This window comes from Centruroides vittatus, unplaced genomic scaffold, assembly GCF_030686945.1.
Source record: "Centruroides vittatus isolate TY-2023 unplaced genomic scaffold, ASM3068694v2 contig_357, whole genome shotgun sequence".
Taxonomy (NCBI): Eukaryota; Metazoa; Arthropoda; class Arachnida; order Scorpiones; family Buthidae; genus Centruroides; species Centruroides vittatus.
The window spans coordinates 3,637,630-3,664,549 of NW_027122180.1; the positions used below are offsets into that span (position 1 = coordinate 3,637,630).

General features: G+C 28.4%; 1 protein-coding gene across 3 annotated transcripts; it reads right to left on the minus strand.

Annotated features, from left to right (window-relative positions):
- Positions 1-1,764: 1,764 nt before the first annotated feature.
- LOC136974842 (cytochrome P450 302a1, mitochondrial-like) lies at positions 1,765-11,188 on the minus strand. Of its 3 annotated transcripts, none has more exons than XM_067269810.1 (11): positions 10,971-11,188; positions 7,096-7,303; positions 6,787-7,024; positions 6,027-6,217; positions 5,569-5,770; positions 5,350-5,494; positions 4,516-4,685; positions 4,306-4,384; positions 3,235-3,438; positions 2,969-3,099; positions 1,765-2,252 (listed from the first exon to the last, which is right to left on the minus strand). In XM_067269810.1, exons 1-10 carry the CDS (start codon positions 10,971-10,973, stop codon positions 2,989-2,991), a joined length of 1,551 nt encoding a protein of 516 aa, XP_067125911.1. In that variant the 5' UTR covers positions 10,974-11,188; the 3' UTR covers positions 1,765-2,252; positions 2,969-2,988. The 3 variants fall into 3 exon arrangements, with proteins under 3 accessions (XP_067125911.1, XP_067125912.1, XP_067125910.1); XM_067269811.1 differs by lacking the exon at positions 10,971-11,188 and adding an exon at positions 9,927-10,408; XM_067269809.1 differs by lacking the exon at positions 10,971-11,188 and adding an exon at positions 7,671-8,035.
- Positions 11,189-26,920: the final 15,732 nt, after the last annotated feature.

The following is a 26,920-nucleotide window of genomic DNA, read 5'->3' on the forward strand; positions in this document are numbered from 1 at the left end:
CATTTTCTATCGAAAATTTATTTCTGGAAGGTCTATTTCGATTTTCTGCCGTTTTAAGTTCGATTTACAGTTTTAAAAGAATCCAGAATCAAGGTTTATTTATATGCAGATATTTATTGATGTTTCCTCTTGATAATTTTTTGAAATCCATTGTCTTTATTTGTAATCACTTTTTGCTTTTTTCTTTTATTTGTAGCAAAAATTTGTAACTTTATCATCATTGACTGTTAAATTATTTATAGACTTGCTGATTTTTTCTTCTTTAGTTGTTTTTAACACCTCTCTACCAAATAAAAATAAAAATACTCGGGTTCTTATTTTTTCCAAACAATGTTGAATATTTAAATGAATTTCTAAACATCCACAGAGAAAGAACAAGATAGAAATGTATGAATAACTCGGTTGCTAACTTCTCAACGCTTTTCTTTTAATATTTTTGTGGTGCTGAACTTTCTTCTGCTTCTAAATGTTGATAACTTATTTTCAGGATGACACGAGGGACCCATCCTAGTCTACCAGAAACGAAAAAACTTGGCAATGTTTTCCTAATGGGTTCTTTCTCTATTTCTTTTCCTTTCTGCTGCACTTCAATTTTTCGATCTTTGATAAGTTCTATGCATGAGGAATGGGATCTTTCGAAAACTGAATAGAATGATATATAAGATGCCAAGGAAAACTGCAATGAACAGAAGAAAAAAAAATATTTGTAATATTTTCCATTATTCAAACTTATAATGGATTATTCTTAACTGTTTTGTCATTCCGCCATTTATGCTTTAACCTAAAATTTTTTTTTAAATTTATGCATGGAAGAACAATTCATTAATTTTGATACGAAGAAGAAACTCGATGAAGGCAAGATTAACGATCATTTCTGCGTGTTATTCGTTATTAATATAGGAACCATTAAGTTCTCCTTAAAATAGATTATGCTTATGGTTTTTTTTTTTTTTTTAAATCGTTTTCGATGAAGTTTGTAAGATTGTAAAATAGTAAAGAGCATGATTCATATTCTAAAATCAGCCAATAATCCCTGATTTGTTAACTTGTTTATAACATTACAAGTCAATATTTTACAGTTGTATTGTCTGATTTGAAAAGTTATAAATTTGAAAATCTGATGCCTTTCCAAAAATTTACGAGCAATAGTTTATTGCTTGGAGAATAAGATGATGTCCAAAATAGAAACTTCTCTCTTTGGTTGAACCGTCGACATTCTATCGATTTTTTTTCTCCTCTTTTTCGAGTAGATCGTGTTTCCCACGGGTTCTATTTCCTGTAGCCAGTTAATATAAAAAGATTTTTAAATATTGTAAATAGATTGAAAGTGAAATTGCGAACCTGATGATCATATCAAAAAATGGTAGAGAGAAATATTAAAATCTATTAAAGTTTTTGCTTGTTTATTCTCGACGCATTAATATCTTTTTTAAGATGTTTAAAAATCAATTTACTTCAATGCAAAATGATTTAATTAAAGTATTTTTAACTTTATTTCGATTAGGAAAATGTTTTTCGTAAGTTCACTATTAAATAAATAAATAAAAAATATGTAATAGAAAGTATAATTTTGTTAAAGTAGGAACAAAACTTCCAATAAAAGCACTAAAATTAATTCAAAAATGATTTTTAAAACGCTAAGTAGTGTGTTTAAAATGACATTAAGGCCAAATTAATATTTTATTTAAATAAATTTTGCTTTATTCTAGATTTTAAATTTATTAAATATTGGTATATTAATTATAATTTAAAAATTAACATTCGTTTAATTCTGTTTAATATTTTATTGGAATTTAACGATTAAAATACATCAATATTTTTACAGGTTTTTAAAACCGTTTCTAGCTTAATAAGTTCTCTTTCTTCTAATTATGAATTTATTGTTTACATACAACATTTAATTTAATATTTACTAATTATAATAAAATAGTGATCTCTAAATAGCATTAAAAATTTGTGTATTTTATTCAATTATTCAACGTTTTCTTAAAAAGAAAAATAGGTATTTATAAATAAAAATTTATAAATGCATAAAAATACTCGATTAATCATTTGTAAAAAATTAAAAAATATTCCATTCATATTTAATGTTTTGGAATTTTGTAGATATAAAGGAAAAAAATCTGGGAGAGTTTAAAAATTAAAAAAAAAAATACTGCATTAAAATTCTGTTGTTGTGTTTTTAATACGTAGAATAAATGTTTTTAAAACGATTGCATCCTTTTTTTCTTATTCTTGAAAAATTCCGGAACCTAAAAAAGTAAAAAAAAAAAGCTTTAATTCAACCAGAAATATCAAGTTACTTTCTACGTTGATTCACTAATTAAATAATTGCAATTCTAAAAAACACTTTTTATCGCAAATAATCTTTGGTGGGAAAAAAGGGTTGAAATTAAAACAAGACAAACAGAGAAGAAATCCCAAAGGTACCAATCAAATTTTGAAAAGATTAAGACGTTGGAAAAAAAAATTATAAAGGAGCACCTCTTCGACAACATAACACGAAATGTCTCTAGCGACAAGTTAATGTCAGACACATTGCTTGTTCGACAACATGACGTCATTTGAGACAACAAAATGGAACAATTGAGCTGTTGAATCCTGCTAAAGAAAATATCTAGACTTTAGAAAACGATTCCTATCTCGTTTAATCTTGGATTTTTATCTTTTAAGTGCTACTGATCTCTTAAGGATATATCTGGAAAGTTCTCAATCCATCTATTTCCTTTCTAAAACTTACTTATCTAAACAAAACAATCGCTTTTACTTTTTTATACATGTTTACCGTATCGATCTTGCATTAAAACTACAACGTTGTAGAATAAACCTACTCAAATCGTGACTATCAATAGAGATGCGAACGAATGACTTGACTGTTCGATAAGAAAAACGAGTGCTTAAAATAATTTATATTAAAAAAAATAAAACAAAATTATATATAAAATATTTTTAATTTTATACAACTTACCGACAATCTTATATTTATTCTTAATCCGTATCTATAAATTTTAGCCTTAACTGTTTATCTGGGACATTAATAAGTCGTGTGAAACAATCTATATCTTCCCAATGATATTCCAAATTAAAATGACGGAATATCTGAAAAGGTAAGAAATTTTTTAAGCCCGTTTGTTTATAAATCATCATTTATATAAATTTTCAGTATATTAAGTAGAAATTTGAATTTAATCTTTTAAAATTCGATTTTATTTATTTTTAGAATAGAAAACTTACCTTGGAAACGAGAATATAAAGTTCAAGTTCGGCAAAACGACGACCTATACACATTCTAGGACCATATCCAAAAGGGAGAACAAGAAAAGGATGTATTGTATTTCGAAAATCATTTCTGAGCCATCTTTCTGGACGAAAAGATAAGGCATCTGGAAAATTTTGAAACTGTCTACAGGCAACTTGATGATGAGCGATGACCATCGTCTAGAATAAAATAAAAAATAAAATGAACAATTTTTTTTGTTAAAACGTTATACATATATAGTATTACAGTAAAATATATACATCTTTACATGCTGATATGTTTTTAATACACAGTATATATTAATGTAAAATCAATACATACCACAGTAATTTTAGTTATTAAACAGCCAATTTGCTAATTTAACAAATAGTCGATAACAGTTTAACAATATCTTTATATAATAAAAACAAATTCATTTTGAATAGGATTTCATATCTCATTCTGATGATAACCTTGATACAAACAATTTACAACAGTCTTCTAATAGAAATCGGGGCATTAACCTGACTGTTTTTCTCTTCTTTCAATAGCTTAAAACAATATTGAGAGAATGAAAAATGTCAGTTGTAAGGCAATCGACTGTTTACAGCTCGCTACAAATAACTATTAAACGTATTTTAACGATATATAACATCATTATATTATTTCACGACAACATTAAATTAATCTTTTTTCCACATCTTTTATGACAAATAGATTAAGACAGAACTTTGTATATTAAGACAGAGTTTTAAATTATTCTAAAAAAGAGGTCATACTCGCATTAAAAGGAAAGTTTCATACATTTAAAACTAAGTTTCTATATCAGTATATACTACATCAAGCAATAGAACAGAGATACTAAAAAGATAGTCATCTGTCTGACAGTTCTATTCCATTAAAAAGATTTCCACTCGAACCCGAATCCAATAAATGTTTGTTGGTCGTTACGGTAGCATATAAGAAAAAAAAAGTCAATTGTTCGTGTAGAAATTCAACTCTAAATTCTCAACTATCCATTTGTAACTTGACTATGGGTGTCTATAAATCTATCCCAATATCTTTACCTTAGCTGGAAGCCTGTAGTTGGAAACTATCAAATCTTTTGGTAAAATTCGACCGGTTCCTATTGCTATAGGATTTAACCTGAAAAAAAGACATTTAGAAATATTATCTTCAGATAATTTAAAGAAGAAATGATATTTTATCTATTTATCCAGTAGTTTAGATTTTATCCATCACATATTGTTAAGAACACATTTGCTGGAGATCCATACCTCATACTCTCTTTGATACAAGCTTTTAAATAAGGTAATGATTTTAGTGTTTCTGCTGATATTTCGGATGTTTTGTTTGGTAATTTGCTCCTTAATTCCTTTTGTAAAGTTTTTTGGCATTCTTGATTTCGTGCCAGATGATATAGAGTGAAAGCAGCAGAATAGGCAGTCTATAAAATTTAATTTTAAAATATATCAATAAGTTTTAGATATTAGGATTTAATATTTAGATTGTTTTCATCCCTTTCATTTTCTATATAACTTTCATTTTTATAATACATACATACACACACACACACATACATAAAAAAAAATCAATCATATTGATAATTTAATTTTATAAAATTTAAAAACAAAAAACAAATTTTATTAAGCATTCTTTTTTATATTTTAACTATAACAAATTATAAATAATTAATCAAATCATCGATAAGTGCAATCTAGAAAATTAAAAACCAATTTTATCTCATCGAGTTTTATGACGATCGATTCTGGTTATATCTTGCTATTTTATCTGATTTTATAAAAAATTATGTATAAAAAAAAAGAAGGAAATATAAAACAGATAAAAGGTGAGTTATTTTGTTTATAATAAATTTAAAAACGAGCTTTGTTAATATATAATAATTTTTTTTAAACTAACGAGTAGAAAAAAATTACATAGATTATCTATAATGGCGTTTTAATGAAGTTTAATTGATTTTTAAGTTTCCATTTATTAATGTATTACATAATAAAACTTTTCATGTTAAAAAGGTTATTTTGGATGTTAAAGTATTTTTGTTTTAGTGTCTAAGATATAAGAAAAATTAAAATTCGTGTAAAAATAAATACCGTATCTATACCAGCTAGAAACATATCGAGGATCATAGCAAAAATATCCTTCTCATCTATATTTGGCATAGACATAAACCTATTTAATATGGCTGACTTGCATTCTGTTTCATTCTTCGACTTTTCTAAAAATCTTTTAAGAATTCTAAAAGCAAAAATCAGCGTATAAACGAAGCAGATCGTTAACGACAAGAGTCTCTACACAATAAACAAACCTACTTGGTCATTACATCTTGAGCATGCACAAGACTCCTATAAGCTGCAGTTGGAAACAGTTGCCATAGAGGTAAGCCATTTTCTGTGATCATTACGGCCTGATGTGTATCTCCAGCAGATTTAACTAAGTTGTTTATTTCTTCTTCCGTGCACAGACCTTTCCCTATGCAACCTAATCTCCTATTCAGCGTTATAATTCCTGTACCTTATAATTGATACGGATAATTTAGTTAAAATATCAAAAATAAAATATATAGACTTATAAACTATAAAATTAAATTTTAAAAAGGTTAGGGAATATAAATATAAATAAGGGCAATTAATTTAAAATCTAATTAGAAGTTAAAGTGTCTTGAGAATAATTAAGCCTCAGGAGAACTTTAAAATTTTATATATAAAAATAATTATAAAAAGTTTAGATTTAAAAGAAAGCCAAAACATAATAAAATTCATATTCTTACATTCAATAGCCCATTTGTAAAGGTCTTTTTGAAAATCGTCCACTTGATTCTGGCTATTTCTTATTTTCTTGATTTTTCCAATTACATCTTCAGAAAGTTCTTGTAAAGGAGAAATATACTCGTTTATTATACTGGAGTGAAGAAGACTTCGTTGAAAAGCTTGCCTTAATCTATGCCATTCTTCATTATTGCTAAAATATGACCAATAAAATATTTTTATATATCGTAAAATCTACGTAATCAAAATGCGAAACTATAGATAAAATGTTTAAAACTAATAAATATAAAACTAATCTTGTAATGCATAATTTTTTTTTAAATTGGTGAGTTTTAATTATTAATATAATCTAATTAAAGATTTTTAATGAAGCTATATAAAGTAATATTTAATGAAGTGAGTAATAAACAGGATTCATAAAATATTTGACACGCGCACTTATCTGTCACTACTAAATACTTAAACTATGTACAATTTAAATGTTAATTACCCATACAAATCAGCGTTGCAATAAAGGAGTTATGGCATATGCACAGTATTTAATCAGATAACTAAGACAAGATTTAAACAGTATATTGTATTGTAAAAGAGTAATTTTCTCCATCGTTAATAAACAGATTCGGTTTTATTTTATGATTGGTTTTAATACTTTTTTATATTGTCGTTAATTCGCAGAAACCACACGATTTCCTTCCCAAATATAAATAACCCGTGTACGTTTGTGTAATTCTTGTAATACGCGTCATATAAAATCACACTTACCTAGGAAACAATCCACCATTGTTATACAAATGCGGTCGTTCTTTGCGATACTTTAACAATGCGCGATGACTCAGTCTGCTTGGATATCTTCCTTCATTTCTATATACAGTTTCCATATCGTTAGGATCGAAGAGATGAACAACAATTCTCTTCCCTATAACTACTTCTTTAACTATACTACCATATTCTTTATACATTTTTTCATAATTTACGTGTTGTCTATTGGGATCGTACTCGCCTATTTTTGTAAATAAAAATTTATAAAATATAATCTACAAATATCACATAGATACGAGGCATTACACTTACCAATAAAAGGCATATACCTCCAGATATTACCAATAACTGGAAGTGGTTTAGGTCCTGGAATTTCGGAAAATTCTTTAATACGAGAATGCTCTTCTTCAATTGTAAATGAAGGTAATTCATTTGTAGATGCTTCAAATGAATCCGTGGCTGTAGATACACGCGATCTATAGAGATGACGATGAATAGCAGAGGGTAGTATCCGCTTCATCTAAATTATATATATTTATAAACATTTTAAAAATTTTCTACATAAAAAGTAAGTATTTTAAATGATTTATATGCAAAAACTATTTAGTTTTAAAAGTGTAGAAATAATGGTTAAACACGTTAGTAGTGATATATTACTCTTCTAGCACATTTCCTCGCTTAACACTTTCTGCGCTTTCAGGATATTTTAAAGGATATTCACGCTTGTTACCTATTCATGCTATTATACACAAACCATAAGGAGGCACGAACTAGAAAGTAGTCAACAGAGCAGTAGATCATAGATATCACGCATACAAAGTAGGATATATATTAAATTGCAACCATAAATTCTGTTGAAATAAATATTAAAAGAATTCAAAGCTTACCTCGATCATGTTACACAAAAGCTAGAATAATACAAAATTCGAAACATTTCTTATGAGGACATCGAAACCCACTGACCTATTTACCTTATGATAAAATATTCACTATACCTAGTTACCAATAGCTTTTTGGATGACTACTAAAAGTGGACAGATTAATTGTTAGTAAATTTGTATGCGCTTTTAATATGAGGTATTAATTTCAAAAAGGTTAGGTTATAGCAGCATCAATAGGACATAACTATCATCTTTTGTTCCTGTTATTAAATATGAATAGCAAAATTACATTCCAATATCATAATCTATTATATGACGATCACAATAGAAATTTTATATTTATAGGGTAAATATATCTGCACAGGATACGCTATTTAATAAGGTAACATCGAACTCCGATTACAATATATTATTAATTGTAATTACATTAAATTTTTTCCACGAAAACTTTAAGGAAATCAAAATTACAACAATATTTTTTGTAATTGCTTACAGGATATTCATTCTTTGAGTAAGTTATTGACGTTAACGAACATTTATAACATTATAAATAGTCCATGAAGCTAAATATAATGCCAGAATTTTAAAAATGACCTAATTTTAGAGAAAACTTTTCTATAAACTTAAATTCATTTTTAAATTAAATTTAAAAAAAATTAAATTAATTTTTATTATAAACGTCATCTTACATAAGTAATTTTATAACAAAACATTAAAGTATTCTTAAAATAAATAACAGATTACTTCCTTAAAAACTTGAACACCTTCCAATTCTTAATGATAAAACTTGTTATTTTATTAATTAAAGCATTACATAATTTATTTTGTTCGTCGGAAAATATTTTTATATATAGTAACAAACAAAAATATATATATATAATCATTTTTTAACCTATTTTTCTATTTAAAATCGTTTAAAAATATATTGACATTTTTTGCTACTTAAAGATTTAAATTTGTTTAAAATAACCTTTTATATTAAAATTTATATATTTAAAATAATGAATTTATTAACTTAAAAGTACGAATAAAATTTTAAACACAAGAGTATTGCGATGAGGAAATTTATGTATATAAACTTGGCTAAGAAAAACACTACAAAATCTCTATGCACTGTCCAAAGTATTATAAACAAACTAACGAAATAATCAATATTATATAGTAAAATAGAGAACGTAACAAGAAAAAAAATAATTATAATCGAGAAAACGTCAGTAAATGACAACAAAGTTGTATCTAATTTGACATAGTCGAGCCTTCTTTCTTTCTTTTTTTTTAATAATAATAAAAATAATAACAAAACCCTGTTTTCTTTTATGTCACCTGTATGGAGATTTGCCAGTCTATACTCTAGAGAACATAGCGCATTAATATTTGTTTACTTAATTATCTTACAAGAAATTTTTAATGTTTGACAACACGGTGACAAAAATAATAAGCGAATAGACAATTTATACAGAGAATAAGATTAGTCTTGGTTCGATTCAACTTGTTTAAAAGACTCCTTCAATCAACATACAAACCAATTTTACTCCCCAGACATAACGTCATACGATGTCTGATGCCAAAAAAGAAATAATGCCGGAAGGGTGTTTGACGAACGAAAAACCTTTAAGCTTTAGAGAAGAGCCTCAACATAAGGGCAACGATCTCGAGTCGTTAAGAAAAAGAACCAAACAAGGTCAATGACGTTGTCTTAATATAGTTAATATGATATAAAAAAAAATTCTTATATTAAAAACTCATGCCTCCAGATCGAATTACAAAGAAAAAAAGATTTATCAAATTTTATAAATTTAAGCTTACTAACGTTTATATTAAAATTGGCGTATATTACGCAGGAATTCAGATTTGTTAAAATATTAAAAATAAAAAGAAGAAGACTGAAGATTTTAAGTCAAATATTGGTTATTTGATTGTATCCATAGAAAGTTTTTGAAGAGTATTGCAAACACGTATGCTCTTGAATGAAAAACTATTATTCACCCTTTCAAACTCACAAAAGAATCATCTGCATTCTCCGAACGATCGACAAGAAACTCTTGAATATCTTTAACAATACTTTTCTGTATATTAATTAATCTATCTTAATTACCTAGATAAGTTCAAGAACTTAAATAACAATAAAAAAATCGATCAGAAGTCTTTCATAAATGAAAAGATGAAGCACGTTCATTTACATAAATAATTCTATTGTTAAATATTTTTATTCTTCTTATTGGAAAGCTATTTGATTTTTCTTTTAAAAAAAGTCTCTCTTACCTTTTATTAAATGACGTTTAAAAAAAAATGATGAATTTGAGTTGAGAAAGCCGCTTCACTTTCTGCACATTTCAATTCACGTGTAACCACGTAAGAACGTTAGTGATGTCAGAGCAGGTTGTCTAACTAATACACGTGATCGGAATATAAAAAGTCGGGATAAACAGGAGTAAAAAAAAATCTCTTAAGAAGGGGTAGGTAGGTATAGAACACGTTCTCTCCTTTATGTGTTCGGGCAATCGTCTAGTCTGGGATGGGTTGCTGACACTTTGTGACGTATTTGATCGTCACGTGATTGAAAATAATCGTTTTGCATGTCAATATTCGGTATGACGAAGCAGCACACTTCACCTTTTCACAAACGAACTTGACACTTATACATTATTAATATCATGAGCAGCATTGAAAAAATAAAAGTAAAAATAAAGAAAAAAAACGGTTCGATTTTGATCTTTTCGCCTAAACGACGACATTTATAATTATGTTCGAAAAAGTAATATAAATAAATATAATCTTTAATTAAGTAAACAATATTCGAAGCCCCTTTCGTTCGAACGAAGCTGTACATAAACTTAAAATGTTTTCAATTGCGAAATACGTGGATGTACTATGCTTGTGAGAGTTCGTGTTACTTAATACTTTGTTCTATACGCGTGTTTATCGTAATTAAATCGATTGATATTTTTATATTTATGATAAATATTCCAAAAGCGTAAGAATAATAACATAAATTTATGTAAATATATATTATATTATATCACATACAGATAATTTCGTTAGGGGGTAAAATATTAAGTCTAAGATTACTATAAATTAAAATTCGCATTATTAGTCATTTTCTAGAAATACTTAATGCTGTTTAGTAAGTCAACAATATTCTAAGAAAGTCTTAATTCCAGTTTAAAATAAAATGACATATTTAAAATATCCTTCTCATCATCATCATCATGTCTTTAAGTGTAATCACGAATATATAAAATTGAGTAATAACATTAGCTATTTGCTTTTTATGTTATTTAAGCCGAAACATTCTAAAAAAATTACCATTTATCTTCTTTTTTTCCAGTTAGAAAGTAACATTTTATTTGTTACTGCTGCGGCGGTTCTTTCGTGGAAAAATAAAAACAATCTTCTATTTCTCGAACAATAATTTTGTCATTAAGTGAACGACTAGTGCTGCCATCTGCTAGAAACAATAGATTGTAACCATCGTCAAAATTTCTAACATTAAAACTCAAAGCTTTCTCTAAGCAAGAATTTTTTGCTATTTTCTCTTTTTTTATTTTTTATGTTAATTCGTAAACTATTTTAATTCCCGTGTCAGTCGCATTATAAGCATTCGTGTAACAAAATCACAATAAGTTATATACAATTAAACGTAAGTTAAAATTTAGCTTCGAGGTATAAATTTGTTATAACATTAAATATTAATTTATATAATTAATTTCAATTTAATTGAGAAAAATATAGTTTTATCAGTAAATAATATATATAATAATGTGATATAGATGATATTTAATATATATAAATAATTTGATATTTATAAGTTATATTTCTAACGAGTATATCGAATAAATTCCTGGAATTTTGAGAGAAAATAATTAGCTGAAAATGCTTTTCATGTTATTTTTTTTTACAATAAAAAAATCCAAGACAATTGTCAGATTGATATTTTATAAAGATAGCAGATAAATTGTCCATTGTCATTTAGCGACACATCCGGTTCTCATATATTTTTACTTCTTTTTTTTTTTGTCTCTGAAATTTTGACAATTCTGTCACATTAAAACGACCCTTTAACAGACATTAATTTAATTTATATATTGGATAAATTCGTTTATTATATTACATTATTTTTTTGTAATTTTGATGAATAGACATACACTGTAATAATACAATTTGAATTTTTCATATTATAAAGTTATGTTACATGGTACGATTGGTATGCAGATCATTCCTACAATGCATCGTAGATATGATCTGCATACCCATCAATCCAAACCTGCGTTACGTAATTTATAGATAGTCCGGTGTAATGAATTAGTATGTAAAGAATGGGAAGTAGTGAATGTTAACATATTTTCTTACAAGTTAAACTTAATTATTATTCCTTCTCTTAAAATATATATTTTTAACCCTATTTTGTTTCCTATCGTAAACGTTGCGTGTACTTTAAATAAATTTTCGAAAATGAAACGTGTATCTTGCGCTTCATTAATCATTGCTTTACTCATAAATAACTGTAATAGTCGTTATCGCCCTTTCAGAGGATCACTATATAATCATATCAGTTAATGTAACGCTATCTTGGGGAACATTTCCATATATTATTCAATATTATAATAGTGAATATTCTGATTCGAATCCTCAACTTCGTATCATTTATACTTAAAATTATTTTATTTTCATCATTAATTGGCAATTTTATACGATTTTTAATTATTTATTTTCTATTAAATACACCTATTCAACCGTTTAAAAGAAAACTTTTACTTTGACTCTCGTTTATTTTAATGGCAGAAAATGAATCAGTTACAAAATTTTTATGATAATTTCATGTTAATTACGGATTACCATTAAAAATCTCTTTATGAATGTTCATGTTAAATAATTAACTTTTAAATCGTTATTATTAAAATCATTGAGCATTCCAAAATTTGTTGCTGTAGTACTACAAACGAATGAAGAACGAAGAGCTGTTGTTCTTAATAGTATAGGCTCAATTGGGCAATATTAGAATTGTAATGAAATTTTTAATTGTAATTTCAAATTCATAATGAAAAGTATAGATATATTTCAGAGTTTAAATAATAGTTATTGTGAAAGATTACAATGTTAAGATATTTTTGGATTCAATTTTATATTAGAATTTAACTGGTGTTTCGAATAACTTTTAGAGATGTAAACATTTGCAATTGTTTTTTTTTTTTTTTTGTTTTTGAATGATATTTCTTGCTAAAATCGATTATTGCATTACAATATTGGTAATAGTTTTTAGAACGTCGATGATGATAATTGCTTAAACATAAAAAAAAGTTTCTGAAAATTTAAATAAAACAACCAGAAAATAAAACCTCACTAGCATTTTTTCTTGGTTTTATTTTACTAATAACAGATGTGCCAAGCATTTCCTGAGCTTAAAGTAATAAGGACAAACATTAAAATTAAAATGTTGGTTATTTTATGCCAATTCAAATTAACGGCGTTATTTCCGCAAAGCTTCCAAATTCAGAAGAGTCTATACTCCTTGAAATCATCACTGAGAAGATTCATCGACCGTGTGGCCTTCATTAATTATTATGCAATGCTGACTTATGTAGCCTAATAATGCATTAAACTGAAATTATCACGAAATATCAAGAGGATGAAGTCAGGGAGAGGGGTGAAGTTTCCATGTTTTTAGCCTATATTTTCTGCGGGATCCTAGAGAGTAACTGTGAAAACTTTAGTGCAGATCGATCAAAGGATTTAGAAGTGTATAGGATGAAACTTATTTTTAATAATAATCACTTTTATAAATGATCTTAATTCATTTACATTTTATGCTAATTAACGAGATATAAATTAAATTCTTATTAATTATATTATTATTTAAGGTGAAAGAATTTAATTTGACTTATGATATAATTTTATTTTTGCCATTAAATTTTCTAAAATATTTGCTAAAACTCGACTTTCTAATGTTTGTAGAAATCTTGCAAACGATCACCTACATAATAAGCTTGTCACTTTGAGAATCGTTAAGTTAATGCAACGTTCCATTGTCTTACACACTACGAGCTTCCCATTAAATTATTTGATAGTTTGTTAGTTTCTGAATTAGGACATTCTTGCCCATCCAATCTACGATTATCTTCGAATCGGCTAACTCTTCAGTTGAATTTAACTTCAGTCTAACTAGAAACTCTATCGTATTCTCTGCAATATAATAATTGTATATGCTTAGTTCCTCATCTGCGAAAGATCCATAGTTTTATATATGACTTATCCTTTCTAATTGTTTATACTTATGCGACGAATTTCATTAATAAATCTGAAATTCTCTCAGATAGAAAACTCAAGAAAATAAAATTCTGAATTTTGCATTTTTCATTTTATTGCTACAACATTTTAAAAAACCAAACTTTAAATCAGTAAAATAATCAAAAACTTTGATTTAAAAAATCAGTTTATAATTCTTTTAATTACTGTAAAAATTAAACATATTTCAATAGGAATTTGTTTAAAATACCCGATTTATTTTTATTGAAATAGTTTTTCGAGGTTGTAAACGTCTACGTTTAATTAGTAATTAAGAGATTCTTAAGTTCCTTGTCATTTTAATGGCAACTTAATTGGTTCTCCAGAGAAGCTAACGAACAAAGAATCTTTCTGAAAAAACGATTCTCGGAGAATAATATGTAAAATTGATGTATTCAATGAATTGATTAACACAATATAGTCATTGAATGTTTCATTACATTACAATAGCAAGATAATAGATGTCAGGCTAATATATTTATTCAGAATACAGATGTAAAGCTTTTTCAGAAAATAATTTATTGCCTATTATTATCTAATATATTTATCATTAAAGTGTTGTTAAAGAGATAAAGGGATAATTATTGTTTAAATGAATATATTTCATTAAAAAGTTAATATTTGACGGGTAGATAGCACATGCAATAAAAATATAACCCTATAGGGCATTCTGGGTTCCGGTATAATTTTATAGGGCATTCCGGTTCCTTCTGTATAATTTTCAGGAATGAATTAACTCAGATATGTTAGATCCTGTCCCTTACTGGATCTGACTGAACTCTTCATCTGTTCTGTGGGTAAGGAAAAATGTAATAATAGTTCTTCGTTCCTTTTTGATACATTTTAACTTTAGAATAAAGTGGGAAATGTGTAAAAATTACAAAAATCCTTTAATTTAGAATCCAAATTTTGCATAGAAAAGTTATTTTCGTCAACAAAGAGTGGAAGACAGACTCCTCCGTTGAGAAATACCCCACCAGTGACTAGTCAAGCAGTTTCTTATCTGTACTTACCAATGACTAATTAAATGGGGTTATTTACATTTACGTGTCATAATCTATTCCCACGATGGACAATTCATAACAGTTTCAGTTTTTAAGCGTAATTGTTTAAAATAAAACTTCCACTATTTAATTAGTTTATAAATTAAAATATTTAAACGCAATTAAAAATATCTTATTAATTAAAGTACCGCATGATTAATAATAAAATGTTAAAAATTGCTCGAGGACTTTAACATTTTTATGCTTAGTGTAGGAAATGTAAAGTGATTACAATAGTATTTTAACATGTAAACACTGAAAAAAAAATTGCTGAAAGAAGGAATTTTACAGATTTAAATGATTTGTTTCATTTTTTAAAATCATTCAATTACAAAAATCTCTTGAATGAATTTGTAACTATAAAAAAAGGCAGATCCAAGAAAATTTCAGGTGGAAAAATTTAATTTGTGTGATGAAATAAACAAACAAATATATTAAAGTTTTTATTGCTTTATTAATTACTTAAAATAAACATAAAACTACAACAAAATTGAAAAATTAATAATTAAAATATTAAAATACAAGAATACAGTATTATTTTAAAGAAAGAATAAAATTCGAGTAATCAATGGCCTACCAGTAAATTAAATATTTCAGCAATGAGTTATATAACTTTCCCGGCAAAAATACGGGAAAAACATTTAAAATTGCATGTGGTTATGAGATTTTATTTTTTAAAAACTTTTTATATAATTAAATATTATAAAATAACAATAGGTCTAATTTTGAGGGTGGGTATGAATTTTATATTTAAAAAAATTGTAAATGTTAATAAAAAGAAATATTCATTAAGTCCGATTCTACTCGAGATATGACACACGACCCTATATCTCTCACCCCTCGACGTTTAACCACTAAAATTTAATAGCAACAATTCCCCTAATACACAAACCTCCTTACAAAACTTCAGGAATTTTCGACAAAAAGCACGAGAGTTATTAAGCTTTAAAGTAGGTGAACAAACTCGTGCCCTCCACACATAAACTAACATCTATACACACAGGGAAAAAACCCCTAAATTTTTTGCATTTCTCGCCGTTTCAAGGTCCTTTAAGTCCAAAAATATAAAAATCTCGGCGGTCATTTTCTTGACCGACTGCCATACTTTCTTTCCTTCTTTTATATAGAACAGAGCCGGGAAAGTAAAAATAAATATGATTTTTATTTTTCTATTTTCTACACGATAATATTATATTATTAATGCAGCATAATGTACCTTACTATTTAAAATATGAAAAACTTGCATATTTACTGTATTTATTTGCGATTTCTGAGATAATTAGTGCGATAATAATATCACTTACACAGCATTTCAAAATATTATATCCAGATCAAAATATTCTGTTTATAAAAAATATTTTAATCTGGATACAAAATTATATATATATATTTTTTTAACATTTATAATTTTATTTTTCGTACTTCGTGTTTTTAAGTATCGAATAACAACTATTTTTTTAAACATGTCTACGTAATTATATTCATTTTCGAAGCTCTGTACACATCGGAGTTTGTTTAAACATCTGTCCTGTTAAAATAATACATTCTACGATTTCTTATTAATGGCTTTATATTTCCAAAAACGAATAATTTTTAAAGGTTTATTGCTTTATCAGGCGTTAAATTGTGTTAATAGTAGCCGGAGCTGAAAGAAACCCAACTTTTTCAGAAATTTATTTTGATAAATGTTGGCAAATCTTTTTTTAATTCATTTAAAAAGCACGAGTATGATATAAAAGACTAGATTTTGGGGACGTCTGTAAGTCTGCTCTCCGTTACTGCCTTTATTTGTGCTTTAAACAGCTGCAGATCATAATTGAATAGCGTATTCAACTTGAGAGTGTGGCTATAATTATTATTATTTGTACATTGATAATCTTTACAGTCTCGGGGCTTGCTTCCCCTCTGTTAAAGTACGAACATAAAACATAAAAAATAGTATTCAAGTACGAATTGAAGAGTAACTAAAAAATTGCATGTCTAAATTGCATTTTGATTATAACATAAACATTAATTTTTTATTTCATATGAATTTATGCAACTTTGCGTAACAGCTTGCCATATAAATAACACTGACTGAAATCTATTAAACACTAACATTTCTAACATAAAGCAATTTTTATAAACATAAGTTTACTTAGTCCAATACCAATACATTTTTATTTTATTGATGCTTTGTATAAACTGGGTGTAAGATATTTTGGGATGCTCTGCCCTATTTATGCTATAATATTAAAGTATTTTAATATAAATTAATATTTCAATAATAAAAATATTTAGTGCAAGATCTAAAAATATTTAAAATGTTTACTGTGGGATTTCAGAAATTTTATAATGTAATTGTTTATGCTATATTTAATATTAAACTTTTAGAATTTACATAAAATTCTTTTTAAAAGAATTTTTTTTGGACGAATAAATTCTATTATTTAAAAGTATTTACAGGAATATTTTATTCAAAGTTTATGTTATTTCTATCATATTTTTATTTTATTTTTCAAAATAAACAATATTTATTTACAAATAATATCAAATTTTTGAAAACAAATGTCATATGAATTTCATTCTCGGATGACTGACTCATCCATCAAAGAGAAATTTAATCGATAAAAATCTTGATAAAAACATCCAGATATTATCTATATACGGCAAGTAATCTATGCACATTTTTTAAAGGAAAAAAGTAAGCAGTATCATTTTATGCCATATAAATCAAACGTTGAAAACTTTTGTTTTTATTAAATAATAGTCCTGAAAAAGATTAAATAATAATATCCCGTGTGAAGGTTTTCTCGTCATTCCTTCTACTAAAAAAGCAAAACGAATAAATCATTTACTTGAAAAATATTATTTAAAATGTTTTTAAAATGTATTATCGCATTATTGTTAGCTGCTTAAAAATAACAAAAATTTGAAGAAAAATAATTAAATCTTTTTATTTAGTCTTACATGACCTGTGATGATTGCCCCCATAAAATTTTTGACATTCGGATGACCGAACGAATAAGGCCAGTGGTACCGTTCTGGAGACCCGGGATCGATTCGCACGGGTGGAAATCAGGAATTTTTGGGGGTGATGCGTCTTGGATATAGCCTTCTTTTACCAACCGGCTGCCTCATTGTGAACCTGGCCTAAACCACGATGAGGCTTGGAAAAAGGCTCTCTTAGTGCCCATAGGGCGGAAAAACAAAAAAAAACCCAATAATAACAAAAACAAACAAACACCCCATTAAAAACAAAAAAAAAGTTTAGAAATTCAAAATTCGTACGTAAAATTTTAAAAAATCATTTTATATTTAACTATTTAAACTTAAAATATTTGATAATTTTTTTATTTGCATATTTTATTATATCATAATTAATTACAATTAAACAAGTTCCCCATACATTAAAGTTATATTTATTTTAATATAGAGAGAAGGTATAACATGTTACGGTTATAGTAACTGTTGTTACTTAGCTACACGACTATAAACTTGTCTCGTCGAGAGAAATCTAATGTCGATAAATATATTAGTAATTTATGATGATAGTCAAACTTTCACACATTATGAGAAATCAACACTTCGATAATTTACTGCATGCGAGCGTTATGAACAGCTCATATAGACTGATATCAACTATTACAGTGTAATTATGCAACATTTATCTGAATTAATATTCATATAATGTATAAATTATATTCAATCACCGTTACTACTATTAATATCGTCTTGAAATCACGATCTATGTATAAATTTTTACGAAAATTGTACACGTTTCAATCGAAGTTGATTAATTTATGTTATACTTTCAATATTAATTTAAATTTTTATTGTAAACGAAGATTAAATTTCGCATTTATTATTTTAAATAAGATCACTATTTCTGCATAGAATTAAAATATAAAATATTAGTTGATATCTTAAATCAAACTTAAAATCTCAAGATCGTTGTGCTCTGACAGTAATTTTATTTGAACAAACTTTCTAACACTAATTTTAATTAATTAATGATTTTTGTCACATGATTAAACTTATTGCAATCAGTAACTAATCCCAGGAATCATGAATTGCGTGAAATGATTAAAATTTATGTAATAACTTCATTTACTTTTCTTCGAGACAAATAACAACTAAGTATTAAAAAGACGTATGTGTGAATAAAATTTAGTAACAATTTTTCATTTGTTTATTTGTAATATTTATCATTACAAATCATTACAAACATTTATAATCATTACAAAGACCTTTAAAGTTCAGTATTTAGCTTTGTTTTCATTTCTCTCGAGTGCCCACCGTTGCGGTCAAGTCGTTTGGTCCCGGTTTCGCTCTTCACCAACAGGTTGGCTACTTGAAGTTTTCGTGTTTTCTTCATTTATCTATCGCATAAATAGGGGTAAATTGCTCATAGAAAGTCTTCTCGGAAGGCGCTGCCTCCCTGGCAGATTGCCCATATGTTCGTTGCCTTAGTCCGTCAATCAAACTTCATTTCTATTAACACTTCATAAAATTAAATGTCAGACCGAATTGGTCAGAGAAGAGGACGATTTGTAACCGGAAGGCCAAATCTCTCATTTCAGGAGAATCTAATAAAGCAGTGCGAATTTAATGGGAGGATGGTAAAACAAGTATTTTCGTCGGTTAGTCCCGGATATGCCGGGCCCAGTCGCTTTCACCACCCGGCCAAGTGGATATGGGAAAAAGCCCTCTTAGTGCCCGTGGACGAAATAGCCAAAAATAAAAAGCGACGTGTATATAGTAGGTTCCTAAGTGCATACATAAATACATTCGCGGCATAACAACAAAATAAACTTGTACCGTCGTATATTGTTATAAGGCAGCAATAAAAGCCGCAAGTAACGTTCAGAAATATCATCCAAGAGAACACACCTTAAATATGTTGAACTAGAGGATTAAGTGCATTTAATTCTAACAAATTAAAAAAAAAGCCTTAAAAATATAGTAACTTTTTTGATTCATGAACTAAGTTACTATTTGAAATAACAATACTGGTATTTTTAACACGACGACATTATTCAAAAGGATGGTATTATTTAACAGGACGACACTTTCTTTAATTAAAAAATTATGACAGAAAACTAGGCCAAAATATATTGACTGACTCGTGAGATTAACAGATACGAAAAACTATCATTTCATATAAGTTAAATATATTTAAAATACCACAAGACAGTGATGTATGATATACAATAACAATACGTGAAATCCTATACAGTGAACCCTTTCTATAACAGTTATCTAGAAACTTAAAACTGTCCATTATAGACAGGTGTCCGCGAGGTTTATGAAGTTACTTTTAAATAAAACATTCGTTTAATATAGCCTGTACTACTGTTACTTACGGATATAATACACACACTATGCATAAATTTGCAATGCAAAGTGATGAATTCTCATAAGAGAGTCATTATATGTTAGCTGACGGCCGGATGGTCGAGCGGTTAGGGTAACGACCCTACGCTCTGGAGACCTGGAATCGAACCCATACAGGTAAACAAAACCCAGAAATTTTTCGGGGGTGGTTCGTCCGGATATGTTGGGCCCGGTCCGTCATCACCAGCCGCCCTGGCCTTACTAAGGCTCCTTAAACTCGGTCTGACATACGCGCCATTTTTAGGCCAAATCAATATACTACAGTCTGCTGCCAGGAGTTTGCTGTAATTTTAGTGTTGAAATTTTAAGGCAAAATAGGCGAATGTTCTGCAGTTAATTGCACAAACTACTTGAAATAGTTATTGGGTTTATTATTGTTTAATGTGTCTGTGTATTTAATGATTTTACTTTTTAATAGGTCCAGCTTCTTGTCTGTAATGACCAATAAACTGTCTCTTTAGAAAAATTTCAATAAGCGAAACGAGAATGTGAAAAGAGACAGATGAAAAAAGTCGCAGCAATACAGATATGACGGTTGTAGGAATGAACATTTACACAACTGTTTTCATTCAATCAATGTCATGCATGTTAGAGCATGCGCATATTACAGACTTTTTGATCGGTCTTTAAATTACATGAAGACATGTGAGAGTGCGCACTCAAACAATTTGAAATCGGCCGATAATAAAGTTTAATGGGCAGTACGATTCTATTAACTCAATAGTTTGCAAATGGAAAATGGCTAACATTGCAATAGTGTGCGGGAATGCATTCCAATTCGACTAATCTATCCTACGATAGTTTAGTCTGTAATGTACACGGGCTCTTAGTGCATCGAAAAATGTTTCTACTAATTATGGTCATAAGGAACACTTGCTTCCTACCGATTGACCTGACCTGATAAGGCTGCGTTTATGCAGGCAAGAGGAAAGAAAAAAACATAAGGAGAGGGAAAACCAAGCGAACCAAGACCATTCTCTTACAGAAATACTCTCCTTGGTTTTCCTCTAGTTGCGATCGTGCGCAAGTGGAAAGATAAAATCAGATGAATTTTACGACGTGTTCATAGGTAGCGTTATATTCCTATGTCACATTTTCGTATCCTGGCATTATGTACGATCGAATTATAAATTTGCGTACAAAATCAAAATTTTCTTCTTTTTATTTACGGCCTCTCTATGTTTCTGCAACTTCTCGACCACTTTCTTCATGTTCGACAGATTGCGCGGTGCTCCATCGTCCCAATCTTATGATCGTTGCGAGGAAGCGAGACTGTCGAAATACTGTGCGTGCGCCAACTCAAAAGAGGAGAGAAAAATACGAGCGAAAAGTCAATGAATTGAACTTTCGAGAACTTCGATTCCCTCTTCTGCGTAAGCTGCATCGCGAGTACGAATTCTGATACGAAAAGTTCACTTTCGCCTGTTTTTCCCCTCTTTTCGCGTCTGCAATAAACGCAGCCCAAGCGACATCTTATAACGGCAAGTTAGCCAACATGTTAATTTTACCTTCACAATAAAATTGGATAGTTAAATCGATTTTAAGAACTCAACAGGGAATATAGTATTGAATCTTTGGAATCGATTTGACTGCAACCGCAGAAACTCCAAACAAGGAAGTCAAATCGATGAGAATCTATTGTGTCCGTTAAGGGAGATTTAGACATCAACCGTAGTGCATTCCATGTACTACGGTTGATCCGTACTACATGAAATCCGTAATCTGTAATGAAGTGTATTCGCTTACGAGAGGTCGATTATAATAAAGTTACATGACTTCTATAAGAAAAAGTATGTAACTTTATAACATATAAGATAAAATGAAAAGTATCTGTTAAGGAGAAGTGTCCGCTTTAGAGAGATGATCGTTAAAAGGAGTTTTACTCTATCTGTACATTTCACATAAAATATTTTAGTATGTAGTCTTAAAAACATTTTTGGAATTTTGAATAGATCATTTCGTTCAGATTTAGATTAACACGGTGATACAATTTCCAGAAAGACGCAAAAATTCATCTTTTCCGATTTTCTTTATTTGTCGGTCACAACTTTTTGGATCCTCAAAAAGTCTGCAAATTGTCCTTATATGTTTCAATTTCAACTTGAGAATTAGAAAATCGTTCTCAGGAAACAAACCTACTAGGGGAATGATCGCATAACTTCCTCTTCCTCAAATCTTTTTTATAATGTGAAGAACAGAATTTTTGGAAATGTTTAAAGTATTGGCTAGCATCCGTAATGTTATTTGAGGCTAATTTTTCATCCCAGCAACGGAGGAAATGTCTTCTTTTTGTTTGAGTCAATATGAAGCGGCCACTTCTCTCGTCGTCTTTTACGGTTTTGTGACGGAAGGGACAAAACCGTAAAAGCCGTCTCAAAACCGCGAATACCACTCGAAGACGTTAGATTGGTTCAAAGTCTTATTACCACATTCCTTTTGTACCAGTTTTAGAATTTCTAGAGAAGGTGGAGTGCATCACGAGACCACCATAAGAATAAAATTAGAATGCGTCACAAGACTTGTGTCTACGAACACGCAAACAAGAAGTGTAGTATTGTGTGGATCGAATATGTACACTAGAGATACTATATAATCAGAAATACTACAACCTGTATTTAAATTCTATTGGCAGTCAACCAATAGAATTTAGCTTCTATTGGCTAATCTTGGTTACTGGACGCCACTAACAGTTCAGAGTTTGCACGTCTGACTGAGACCTTTCTTTGCATTTGCTTTATTACTTTACTGATGCTAAATACTCACTTTGATTTGTGCGTTTTTTTTATAGAGTAGGCTTTCATCTTGAATTTAGAAGAATTAATTTTATATTAGAATTTAACATTATACAAAAATTTTCCAGATTATTGTCATTAAATTATATTGCAAACATATAATAGTCTGTATCAGTGATGACGAACTCGATACCCGCGCGAAGATTTCAAGATACCTGGCGTTGAAAGTTTAGAAATTATTAATTTCTAAACTTTGTAGTGCACATATAGTGTGAAAACAAGGCGTTAAAGCTGCCGTGAAAAGTCTTAAATGCTACTAATTACTAACCTTAGAAAAATTATCATCAAATAAATAGCAGCAGATTTTCCATTGAAAGAAATATTTGTTATAATCGCACTATTATTTTGTTTTTACTTATATCTAGTTAACTTTTTAATATATAAAGCAAAAAAGAAACAAGCAAGCTATATCAGAAAAATAATAAGAAAGTAAAATTTGCAAGAATTTTTTATTATTTTTTTAATTACTAAAATAAAATATTTGATCCGGAGTCACTAAATTTCGAATTGTATTTTTGACCCACGTTCGAGAAAAGATTTGCCATCGCTGCTCTATTAAAAAATTCAAAGTTAGTATTTTGTTTTAACATTTATAATATCGTATGAGTTATTAAAATAACTGACGACCGAATAATTCTGCATTTCACTTTCTTAATTTATAACACGTTTTATCATATAATCAAATTACATTAAACTCTCTAAGTAAGTTTTCTTACCTTAAATTGAAGCATTTAATATGAATTAATCAAACAGTTAAATGATTTTTACTAAACCATACTGAGTACAGATGACTTCTGTAAATCATATTCTTAAGCAAAAATATTGATAGATGCATATCATTAATATTTTAATGTTAAATGTAAACTTTTACAGTGACAAACTTAACCAGTTATTTTCTGAAATTTTTCTTTTAGAGTGTAATATTATGTAAATAGGTTAATCTACAACATGTAAGCATCATGTAAAAAGTTTTCGGTTTTCGTAATAAAAACTCCCTAATAATTTACTTTTGGCATTTTGTTTTGGTTAAAAATCTAATTTCGAATAAACACCTTGAGTTACATTTTTATATAAAATGTTTATTGATATATTTTTCAGCCTAATTTGTCTTTGCTTCAGCTTCTAGTTGTAATTAAATAAACATGAAATCATATAAATTAATTTCCTTTCTTTATAACATTTAATTTTATTAATAATTTTTTCTATTGATTAATTTTAAATCTTAACGATCAAAAATTATTCTGACATTGTCACAATGTCAGGCTGCAATTTTTAATTATATTTTTAATTTATTTAATTTAAAATATACGCTCTCGATCTCAAATTATAGTCTCTCCCCTGTACATGATACTTTCCTGACAACAACAGAGTCGTGCCATAACTCCGTTCGTGGGAATTTTTGACTTGAAATCACGTGACTTCTGGTCTAGACCGGAATTTCCTATATAATCGGAGTTATTCAGAGCTTCCTGCCCCTAAGCTTTCCATATCTGGTCTCTTCTTTCATCTATCTAACTACATTCTCAAGATTAATGTAAGAGAGACAGCCCCAACAGTGGAAATTTATAGGTTTACAATTTTTCAAATTGTAGCACAAAGATGTTTATTTACGGTCGAGAATCTGAATTAATTAAATAACTTTTTATTACATAAATACTTTGTAAATACTACGTATATGGATGGCGCTAGGCTAGGGCCAGGGTCCTAAAATCTCCTCGCTCACTCGTCTGCCCACCTGAAATAATTTATTCAAATTTACCTATACTGACCAATATCGAAGGTTTCTTTAAATATAAATTGATGGTTCACCAAATAATCACATGTGCTCACTAAATTTTTTCCGCTTAGGTTTTAATAAAAATCGATCGCTAAATTTTAGAATTAGTTTGTTTGATGATAAAATATGCAGTTCCATTACAATATTGTTCCGCTCCACCTTTGCCCTGCCAAAATGAAAATCCTAACGCCATTATTGGGTGATTATTCGTTTAAACAGTTGACTTAAGCGAAAATTGGAGGGAGTAGAAAATAGCGTCAAAATTTAACATTGTCGTATCTCTGATTAGGTGTATAGATGTCATAGGTACTGTACACGAAGACTTATTCCGTCTGGTTGTAAAATACCGTTAAAATGTTTATTAAGTATTTTGATTATAAACTTTTTATACAGTCAAAACCACCAGACCTTCGAAGTTAATTATCTATTAAAAAAATAAGATATGTATTTACATTAGTTACATTAAATATAAAGACTTATCGCTAGTCAACAGATTTCACATTAGCGAGAAACCTAGTGGTCGTCTTTTCCTATAAAGTATACTACAGTGGTTGCCACTATTTAAGCGAAAGATCGTGAAAAATACTGCAAACGTTGCAAGGAAAAGTTCACTTTCCAAAATTTGAAAAATATGTCTTAAATGCAAGAGCATGAAAGCAGTATATAGACTAAGGACCTATAGATAAGAACAGTGCGTTCACTCTAGGCTATAAGAATAGGGTCAGTAAAGGTTATACGTTTCGTGTTACAAGAGTTAAGGAGCACGAAAACGATTTCAGGAAGACTGCATAGCCACCATGTCAGCATTACCAGATGATGTTCCCCTTATTTTAAGGACGCTAAGCTGTTTATAACTGCTAGGGGCCAAACAAAAAAGTTATAAGTTAACCATATGCAAACACACCAAGGATAACACGTAATAACAACAAAGAAGAAAGATGCTTATCCTCGGTGTGGAAATAGGCCTACATACTAAAATATTCACGCTCTAAAGAGTTCTATTTATATTTTCTTATATAAGCGCCGTGTTCATTTTATGTTATTTTGTATTTTTTAATTTTACAGTAATTTCTCCAATTTCCTGTTATGTTTTTGTTCTATATGCAAATTTGTTTATTCTATTCAAATTCAAATCTAAGTATTCCATTTTATGTTCTGTTCGATGTATCTTGAAGCACAATCTGTCTTGAAGATAGCTGCTTAGATACCCAAAAGCGTTAGATAATTAAACAATAATTTTGCCGGTAAAGATTTGTGTGATTAAAAAAGGCGGAATCAGTTTACGTGATTAAAACTTGTAATTTATTTTAAAAACATTTTTAAATTGCTAAAACATAACGTTTCTAAGTTTTGAAATCTTTTCATTAATATCCATTGCAATCATCTTTCATTTATTTGCAAACGTGCTCCATGAAATTGCAACAAGTAGCATATTAGATGAAACCTTTCCAATAATTAAGTAGTTCTCATAATTTTTGAAATAATGGATTACTTTTCTTGCAATGTTTCCAGTAACAGTGCTTCCGAAGATTTTTTTAAATTTAGTAATTTTTCAATTTTTGTGCTATTTAAGAAATGTTTTTCAAATTTTTGAAAAATTGTGCACTATTTCCTCAAAGTTTGTAACATTCTCTACAATTTTTCGCTGAAGTAGTGGTAAGTTAACATTGATATAAATCGCTTAACAACCTGATTCATGCAAATATTTTTACTATATTTCGGTTTGTTTTTAAAATTATCCTCGATTTGAAGGTAATGTCATGCTAACATTCGTACATTACTACCTCGTAATAAAAAAATCCATATTTGGTTACTGATATTAATTTCGATCATGATTCTAAAATTTGTGGTGGTTTTTTAGTACCATTATTTTTGGTTTTTATGCTATAGTCATCGTACCTAAAAATAACAAAATAAACCAAACTTGCACTGTTATCGTAAGAACAGTTTCATTCAACGTATGTTTTGAAGGTGGTCTGTATATAA